This window comes from Apaloderma vittatum, unplaced genomic scaffold (assembly GCF_000703405.1).
Source record: "Apaloderma vittatum isolate BGI_N311 unplaced genomic scaffold, ASM70340v1 scaffold4032, whole genome shotgun sequence".
NCBI lineage: Eukaryota > Metazoa > Chordata > Aves > Trogoniformes > Trogonidae > Apaloderma > Apaloderma vittatum.
Window position 1 is genome coordinate 38,457 of NW_009702929.1, and position 10,026 is coordinate 48,482.

General features: G+C 40.3%; 1 protein-coding gene across 2 annotated transcripts in view; it reads left to right on the forward strand.

Annotated features, from left to right (window-relative positions):
* The first annotated feature begins 495 nt into the window (after positions 1-495).
* ARVCF (armadillo repeat gene deleted in velocardiofacial syndrome) overlaps positions 496-10,026 on the forward strand; it is an 88,332-nt gene continuing 78,801 nt past the window's right edge. The window contains exons 1-2 of one of the 2 annotated variants that reach the window (XM_009864403.1): positions 496-648; positions 9,554-10,021. In XM_009864403.1, the coding sequence (XP_009862705.1) occupies positions 523-648; positions 9,554-10,021 (594 nt within the window). In that variant the 5' untranslated portion in view covers positions 496-522. Of the gene's footprint in view, positions 649-9,553 lie in introns of both variants that reach the window. The other variant, XM_009864404.1, reaches the window with a different exon arrangement.

The following is a 10,026-nucleotide window of genomic DNA, read 5'->3' on the forward strand; positions in this document are numbered from 1 at the left end:
TCTGTAGCTGTCCATTTTTTAAAAATTATTCTTGGTTTGGACATGTTGAGAAGGGTGTCAATTTAATAATAAATAGGTCGTGATGTTTTATAGTCTTCTGTAGTCTGCAGGTGAGTGTATTTTATCAAATGGAAATAAACTTTGAATCATGTGTAAGATTAACTACGCTGAAAGGTAGTGGTCCTGTTCACTGCAAAACTGTCCACTCCTGTACTGGGCATTGAAGAGAAAGCTTTAAAGCAGGTTTAAATATAAGGTAGTAGCTTGTTAGTCTGTAGTGGGTTGCCTGTAAATACAAAGTCCTTGGTAGGTGCTTCATAGGATTGCCACTGACTGATCTGAGCTCAGTCATACCAGCATAGCTGCAGCATGCTGTTTTGAGACAGCTGAATCTCTACTTGCAAGTTGTTGGGTAAAATGTGTCTTTTAACTGAGAAAACTGAAATCCAGAAGTGAGGAGTTAACTTCTTTTTTCACCTGCTTCTTTAGGAACAAAGCCCCAGCAACCAGACATCCATAGCAATGATGCAAGAGCCTCAAGAAATGGTAGAAGAGACGGTTACCGTGGAGGAAGACCCAGGCACTCCCACTTCTCATGTGTCTATTGTCACTTCTGAAGATGGAACCACAAGGAGAACTGAAACCAAGGTGAGAGGTTAATATCCATTGAGGAAAATGGCAGGATACCACCTAATCACAGAATAAAAACAGCAGGAAGTAGCATGAGTGCTGTTGTGATCCTCAGTGATTCTGAGGGTTGTGTTTGCCAGCAAAGCTGAGTTCAGGGCTTTTTCAGGTTTGCCTCTATATCTGGCTTGGTCCCTATTAACTGTGCTAATAGAGCTGTTCCTGGAGCTGTGAACTGAAGACTAGAAATTATCCAGATTAACCAAGCGAAAACCCTGGAACTCCTTTCCAATGTGTTTTTTCTTTTAAGATTCACTTCATTTTACTGAAACGTTCACAGTGTTACCCTGCAAGCACATATGGTGATAGGAGAATTAGATGAGTTGGTAGGACTTGGAAATATGTCTTCAAATTAGTTACAATCTAATATGCGATTATGCATTTGTCCTTTAGAACAAGAACTATGCTGTTTAAATAACACCATAACATTTAAATTCTGCAGCAGTTTTGTGAATGGAATTTTATTCCCAGTGTGTGGGGAAAGCTGGATGTGTTCTCAAGGGACCTGGACCTCAGGTTCTGCTGAATTACAGTTGTTGCACACATTCTAGTTTTCCTGATGTCTGTTTGCTCCCCTGTGTAAGAGAATTTTGCAATCTCTGTTGGGCAGGTGCTGTATGTTCATGGCTGCATTGCATGCTTCCCAGTACCACTGGAACATTAATGTGCCTTGTCGTTTGGGTCTTGGAAGTTGAGCTGAATCTTCGTTGGGTTTTTGTTGTGTGAAATTCCCTTTTCCAAAACTTATAAACGGCTCTGTTTAAAAACAAGAGACTGTCTAATTGCTTTCTGTGTTAAAAGGTGTTAACAGAGGTCACTGCATCCATCAGTGTTTATTTTTACTGATGTTCCAGAATTGCAGTCCTCTAAGATATCTATTCTGGACATCAGATCCTGAGGTAGAAGTAAATGAATGTTGATTTCCTGAGGTCAGTGTGCCTGCATGTGGTACTACAAGCTGAGTATCTGGTTAATTATTTGTTACAATTAGTTAGAAGATAAATATAACTGGCCTATTTTCTCATTGTTGGAAGGAGGTTAAGATCTTAAATTAAAAATAGACAAACAAAACCCCCTGCACTTTTATTCGCTCTTCAAATTAATGTATTTAGTCTGTGACTTAATTGAAAGAAATGCTGTTTTCTTTCTAGTGGCAGCAACAACTGCTATTTACAGGAAGGAAGCGGTAAAATTACAGTGGTGATGGACACCTTTTTACATGCACTAATTGTGCCTAGTTTTGGAAGACTGTAAATGCAAGGGAACAAAGTGATAGCTATGTCTGTAAAAATAGAGGAGGGGCCGTGCAGTGGTCCTTAGATAACAGGGCCACATGGGATGGAATAGTTTGTCTGAAATAGTCATGTCACTGATAAAGCTACATGGTTGTCATAGTGTAAAAGCTGCAGTTTTCTCCTATGTGTGCTGTACCTGCTATTTTTGCATCTTCCTACAGGAACGGATAGTGGCAGCTCCAAAACAGGCATTGTATCTGTGTGTGGGGAAGAAAACTGAAAAAAGGGCTGCCCTAGAGCTGCTGTTCCATTTCAAAGAGCAAGGCTTGCTCTTGTGTCCACAACAGAAGGGAGGGTGCAGAGCTGCCTTGCTCTTACTTTGTTTAAACAACGCCACTGACTTCAGCTTACATACTATCTGGAGGTGTTTTCTAGGATTTCATTGCTAAAAAGACCGACTCTTAAATAATAAAAAATAAATCGAGTTGTTGAGAAAAGTGATTCTGAAATGTTAAAACACTTAGGCTTAAGCCTAACTCTGTCAGAAGAGGTGCTATGACTTTGCTGAGGTGCTTGTCTCTGAAATAGTTTTGACTTTTCCTTGCTGTGACAATATGGCATAGATTTAACAGCTCTTAGATATCAATCTGGTGTCAGCTTTTATTTTTTTTTCTAATCATATTGGTCTTCAGCTTTCTTTTTGTTTTGGTGGGGAATGTGAAATTGAAAACTTCTGTTACTGGGGTTTAGTAGCATCAGTCAAGTGTCCTGGAGTTAATTGGCATCAATTTACTATCAATTTTAATAGGTGTCATCATAGTGTTTTTATAGGTTGTGCTATTATCTGTGAGAGCCTTACAGAGAAAATTAAGTTTCCTGGTACCTCTGTGCAGTGGGAAAAATCTGACCTTGCTGCTCAGATGCGGGTGGTAAAAGAAAGCGTTTCCCTGGGGTGAGCAGTGCAGATGTGGCTGCTGGGCACGCACTGTACAGTAAGAGAAACTGCTGTTCTGTGACTCTGCCTGTTCCCTCCCAGATGTAAAATAAATCAACCCCCCCCCAAAATCCCCAAACAAACAAACAAACAAACAAAAAACCCCAAACAAACAAAAAAAAACCATGAAAAACCCAAACCAATGGAAAAAAAAACCACTGTACCCACATGAATCTGGCCTTGCTTTTAGTGTGCGGATACTTGTTATGTTTGTAAAAGGAAAAAAAATCCTATTGTGGAAATTCTCCTATCTCTTTTCGGTAATATCTAATCTGTTACTTAGAAGGGTAATGTCTGAAGTTGAGATGGTCACACTGTGTTCATTAGGGGTTAGGGCAAGTTTACGCTCAGCCTTTTATTTATTTTTTTTTACTTTGATCATTTAAGTCAAGGTAGCGCAACATACAGATAAAGGTTATTATGGTCTACATTGCTGTGCTTACTCTAGCTTTCTTTGAGGAAGGGTTTAGAAACCTGTTTTTATTACCTGTGCAACTAGAAGGCTTTACTGGACAGTGCCAGTCACAACCTCTCCAGTAAATTTGTCTTCCAATGAACGTGGCAGCCCTAGATGCTTCCTCTCATAGGGGAGGTAACACAGATCATACGTTTTTAAGAGCCAGAGAGACCAGGGATGTTTTCCAAATGTGTGCGCTTTTTTGCTGGATAGCTTATGTGGGGATTAGCCTAATGCCATTTAGTATGCATGTTTTGATTCTTCGAAAGAAAATTGTCCTTTATTTTTGCTAAATTGTATGAATCTCTAGCCTGCTGGAGAGGGAGTCCTCTGAAATTCCTCCTCTTTGAAATGAAGCACAGCAAAAGCTATAAATGTGAACACTCTTGTATGCTGCTCTTCCTTTCTTTCCCCTTTCCTCGTTGTTTCAAAACCATAGTTTATGGCGGTTATTCTCTTCAATGGTGTATTAAGTAAACAACCTTAATCTGGAAACAGTGACAATTTTTCTGTGCTTTTCACCACATCATTGAAGACACCTGTAGCAGTGAGGCAGTAAGAAGGCATAATAGAATTTAATATTTGACATATTTTAAATAGAGAACATGTGCCTTTTGAAAATGAGGTATCTCTGAGTAATTGTCCCCAAACCGTTATTCTCTTAGTACTATACTACATCCCGACATAACAGAAGATGTAGCAGATAATACTTCATCTCAGCTTCATAATCTCTCTGGAAGCCAAATACCTGTCATGCTCAAACAGTGAAAGTCACCTTGGGGAGAGGCCACTGCTGCTCGCCTGCCGGCTGGAGCGCTGCCACGGGGTCAAGGGAGCCTGTTTGTACGTGGCTCGGGAGAACTCAGTGAAGCAAATTAGATGTGTGTGTGCTTCTGTTAATGTTTGCTTTTTTCTTTCTTCTGGCAGCTTTTATTTTCATCTTTGAAATGCTAAAAGTTTAGAGAGAGTTAGGTCACTTCTATTCATTGAAAACGATGGTTTATGGTGATAAGCTGTGAAATCAGTCTGCACACAAATTGGTTTCATTTGTAGTCCATCCATTTGCCTCGTCTTTTCTAACACTCGGCAAGGCCAGATGTTTCCCAGCGGTGACAGACTCCTGCTCCGGGTCCCCAGCACCCCTGATGGGAGAGTGTTTGTGACTGAAACTCCGCAGTTGTGGTGGCCCCAGGTACCCCGTGACACAGTTCTCCGAAACTTTGCAGCAAATTCAAGGGAATTAGGTAGCAGAACAGGAATTGATTTCAAGTGAAGCTGAGGGCCCTTTCAAAATGTGAAACGTTAACTTTAAAATTGAAGGGGAGAAATTTGAGCTGTTGTTTTGAAAACCTACAGGGCGAGTTCTTAACACGCTGTTTAATAGAATGGTAATAACTTCAACCTGCTTGGGCTGATTAACTTTTACAGTCCGTAGTTCAAAAATAACCTCTCAGAAATGCTTTTATCCTCATGCATTCCTTCTCATCTGTTTTTTGTTTTATGACATAGTTCCAAGAGATTTTTTTTTTTTTAGCCCTGTCAGCTTTTATCATGTCTTTAATTTATAATAAAAAAAGGCAAAACAAAACAACCTCAATAACAACATGGAAGGCAGAATCATAGGTGCTGGTGAAGATGACTGCATTTGACCACAAGAACCCGGTTCAACTGAAATCTCAGCACTGTCTTTCCTCCTCTTGTGTCTGAGCACTGTGAGGGATCTGCTTTACCCTCTGCATGTGCATTCATTTAAGTCCAGTTGTTGTGTATTTTTGTTTGTTCTCCCATCCTTCAAGACAAACAGAAGAATGTAGGACAGAAAAATAGAGAAGCTGCTTCAGATGTGTGAATTTTTCCTTTGTGTTCTGTTAGAAAATGTACTTCCAGAAATAGAATTAGTGAAAACATTATCATGGGGGCTTTTAGGGGAATTATTTAACAAAATAATTGCTATCTAGAGGTGAGAAAAATGGTAAGGTCAGTAAACCTGAAATATATTCTAGGATGGGGGAGCAGCAATGAAAGCACTTCCAGTCTCATAGGATTCTGGTTATGTGGAGGCTGAATAAGTCGATACATTGGAACTTTCTCTTTTTTTTTTTACTGTGGTTGAAACCTTCATATAGTTGACAGGGAATCAAGAAATTGCAAATAACGTTTTCAACATGCTCAGCCAGCCTCTCTGTAGGGAAGTAATCTGAACCTTTTGTCTGGTACTCTGAGATTGTAGCATTGAGACAATTGAGCACCTTTGATTTGTAATCAGGCTAAAAATTCTCTTTCAACTGGTTTTCTTTAGAGATGGAAAGTAAACAGAGGAAGTGGAATTACCCTTTCTCAAAGTAACTTATATCTCTAATTTTTCCATTAAATTATATCTGTAGTGAGGAGTTCTTGCAAATAAATCGTTATCAAGATAGCGTGCGTCTGGAGGATCGAGTGTGTCAGATCAGAGAGTCTTGCCGGGACTCCCATTTGGAATTGCTTCGTTCTCTCTGCTTAGTGCATCGGTGTTAAGGAAACCACAAAAATGCTGGGGGAGAAGATTACTGTGCTGTCAGCTGCTCAGGACTGCCTGTGTTCTCTTAAGAAATATAAATGAAACGTTCCCTTGAGCTGGATTTCCTGAAATAAAGATGTTTGGTTGGTTGAGGTGGGTTTTTTTTGCTTGGAAACCTAATAAATGGGCCTTCCTCTGTGTGCTGGCTAATTGCTTCCAAAACGGGTCTCTTCATTGTCCCGTAGCCAGCAAAGTGTGTTTATCACATGATAAATCCTCTATCTCAGTGCATACCCCTGACAAATGAGGCATGATGGCAAATACTCCCTCTCTCGCAAAATATAAAAAGGCTCGATTTGATTGCCTCACCTTTAGCATTATTGAGTGTTTTTATGCTACGAGAAATGTGTACTTTAATGCTTGAGCGAAATGTTCCTTTTTATGTGTCAGACAAGGGGGTTTTGATTGTCCTGATTCTTTCCATTCATTAACAGGGGCAGAAGATAACACGGTGAAGCTGTGCTAACATTGTAACTTGTCCTTGCAGGGCTATGTCTTTTTCACTAGCCACAGCCATGGAAAACTTGTCTAAACTAGTCTTGAAAACAGTAAAATAGGGCAAATCGGAAAAAAATTGCAAGTGAATCTCCTGTGTTTTATGTTGGTCATATTAAAAATAAAATAATCTGTAAACACTCTGTAGAGTACCAGAGCGTGGTGAAAACCTCATTAAGTGTAACTAGTAAGTTACAAATCGTGTAGGAATTGATTTTCCAAGTGCTCTGAAATTCTGCTTTGTCTTTTTTGTATACATGTACTGAATATCGGTAGGCAGTTCTTCTTGTCGTAATGTTTCTGCATTGTATTATCTCATCCTGTTTGACAATAACAATGATTCTCAAAAAAAAAGATAATATTAAACTGTTGAAAATGAGCAAGAGTCCAAAATTGGCAGCAGGAGTACTGGGGGAAGACAAGCAGCAGCGATGCCTCCTCTGCAAAGCCTTTGTCCAGGAATGCTGCAGGTCAAAGCTTCATCCTTTATTCGTTCTATTGTTGCAGCCAGATGTATATTAGATATCCCGCGTTGTCTGATCCTGACAACTTTATGGAAAATTACACATGGCAAACTATGCATGCATGGCAACATATGTCTAGAGATGCAAAAGTCGGAGTTAGATTGAAAATATCTGGCTCCTGTTGAATAGTGCTGAAAGAAGGGGCCTTGTGAGGTTATGCAAGTGCTCTTCTTGGCGTCTGGAAAGCTGCCTCTTTGTTCATTTGTGGGCAAAAGTATCAATTTCTGATTCATCAAATGGTTTAAATGCTACCTTCCTGTTATTCCCCTTACTGGTTCTGAAGTTCGAGAGTGCGGAAGCCCAGCACTCTGCGTCCAGTTTTGTCATTGTTTTTCAGAACTCGTGCTTCAAGTCTGAGAAACATTGATTTTTCTACTCATAGAAGATTACTCATGAACATACTACTTTATATGAAACTATTCTTTCCGACGTCAGTAGAGTACTGAGCTGTATTGCCTTGTGTATATCCACTTCACAGAGAGCTACTGTGAGCTACGCTAGCACTTTTTCTTCTCTAAATGGTGTTTAGTTTTATAAATGCCGTGACAGTAACCTTGCTGATAACTGAGTGGAAAGTAGCAATATTGTGCACAGGTAATAAATAAAAACTACTCTTGGATTTTGTCATTATGAAAGAAATACTTAGTTTCTAGCTTCCTTCCTTTTAGTTACCAAAATGTGAGCTTTCAAAAATGGGAGAAAATAAGATTTGGAGGCATAGAAGCTAACAACTTTCCTGATGTTTACTTGCTAAGGAAATCCCTTTGGGATAAAGTGGAAAATTCTCTCAGTTCTGGCCCAAATTGGATACTAAGGTCATGGTAGTACCTGGCTGTGCTTTGTTCAGCATTGTGGTGCTGTTTAATTATGCTGTTGGTGGAGAGTCATTTGTGCTTCTTTCAGTTTTGCAGGATTTCATTACTTCATTAGGCTGAAGTATCATTTGCTCACAGATGTCTTTGGGAAAACAAATGCTGTTTGGGTGGGTTTTTTTCTTCTATTTGGGGTTTCTGTGTGAAAACATCTGGCTAGAGGACATGTCTGGAGCCACTTCAAGAGATGTACTCTAATTATTTTGTTTAAGAAGCAGCTTGGCTAATCTCGTGCCAATCTAAATGTTTAAATCAGAGCGTATAGGTCAAAATATCTATTTGGACTTCAGCGCCACTGAGCAGTCCAGGAATGCATGCTATAGTTACTGTTTTCTCTTGATGTATGCTTTTCATTCTGCAGCTTACATGAAGAAAAGTGTCTTTTACTGATGCTTATTTACCTCTATAATATTTTAGAAACACAGAATACATCTTAACAATTATTTTTGTTCCTTGCTGTGTGTAATACTCTGGTGCATAGATTCTTCCTCTCATCTTTGTGTCTGTGTTGTTTTGTTGCTTGATTGTTTTTTACAAAGGGCTGAAAGTCATCATTTACTAGGGTTAGGGTAACTTTTTATAGGTTAAAGTTAGTTTTATTAAGGACAGAGTAACCAGGGATAGATTGGCTTCTGCTGGACTTCATGTTCTGACAAAAGAGCTTTTTCTGGTCTCTTGGGAAGACAGTACAGAAGTTGATGGACCTCAAATACCAACCAAAACAGAAGGTCCTTTGCTAGTCTGTAAATAGTAGTGGCTTTTGTGTGGCACTGTCCTATGCGGATTACCAGACCTTTCCCATGAAGGCAGAATGTTCTTGGAAACTCTTGAGGAGTCTTTGTTCTTACCCTTTAGCAAGAAACCCTGAACACAAATGACCTCTGGACACTTACCATTTCCAGTTTTTGTCAGTTATGTGAAATAGTCTAATTCTGTTGGTGTTGAAATGAAATGTGATTTAGGGGAATGTGATTTTGTGCACAGCTTTTTCTTTAAAGTTTCAAACAAGCTTGTCTAGCCCAGTATGTTTAGGATAGTTGCAACTGCAAAAGCTGTGTGGCGTTAGTGTTTATTATTGTTTGTCACCAGATGCTAGAAAGACAATTCCTATTGGGCTTATGCTGTGATGGTCAGATCTAAGCGTATCTTAAAAGAGAAAGTAGTTGTGCTGTGTACAAGTTGAAGACCAAAACTTTTCTGTTTGGCGTCGTGATTTCCTAAATATTACTGCCAAATTTGAGCTCCGTGAAGTTGTACAGTGGTACAAACGTGGTCTGGATCAGACAGGACCATATAACTGCATTTCTGTCAAGCAAGAGAATATGGTGTGGTACTTACGCTAATTGTGAGAGGACAGGCTGTGGCTTCTCAACACCATAAAGTCAGTTCTAGGAAAGATGCCTCCTGAAAACATTTTGGGCAAATTGGAACTGGCGTGATAGCTCTGCACTGCTTCCATGCACTGTCATATGGCTGCAGTGTTTTGGATTTGGTAGGAAGAGCCCCAGGCTGGCTCTATGACCTGTCTTTTCAGCTTTTTGTAGAAATATTTTCCCTGTATTAAATGCTAAACCTTATAGGTGAACCCATGAGTACACCAGTGCTTCTTCTCGACAGGCATGTCATTGTGACGCTCTCTCCCTGCTTTGCTGTTCAGGCTCCCCACGTGTCTTATCACATGATGCAACAATGAGGAAAATTAACATATTTATTCTCTACCTCTTCGCAGGTTACCAAAATGGTCAAAACAGTCACCACGAGAACAGTACGTCAGGTGCCACTTGGGCCTGATGGTCTGCCATCGATGGATGGCTCATCTCCCATGGGCAGCTACACAGATTCCATAGACAGAAGGTACATGAAGAATGGGGAGCGGTACATCACGCCACAAGCATCATCCACGTTAACCAGATCTTACAACAACTACAACGACTCTTACCCTGAAAGCCACGAAGGCCAGTATCGCCCTTACATTGGTCATGATGGTTATGGAGATCTGTCTGATAACTACGGCAGCTTGTCTCGTGGTGTCAACTACCGTCCTCGCTATGCCTACGTGCCAGGAAACAGTTACAGGCCAGACGATGGTAGCTTCACCTTGCCAGGCAGAAGGGATAACTACGGTCCTGTTGCCCAGCCTCAGGTGCCAGTGGGTAGCAATGTTGACTTGAACCGCCCCCAGCCGGAGCGCCTCCAGGCAGA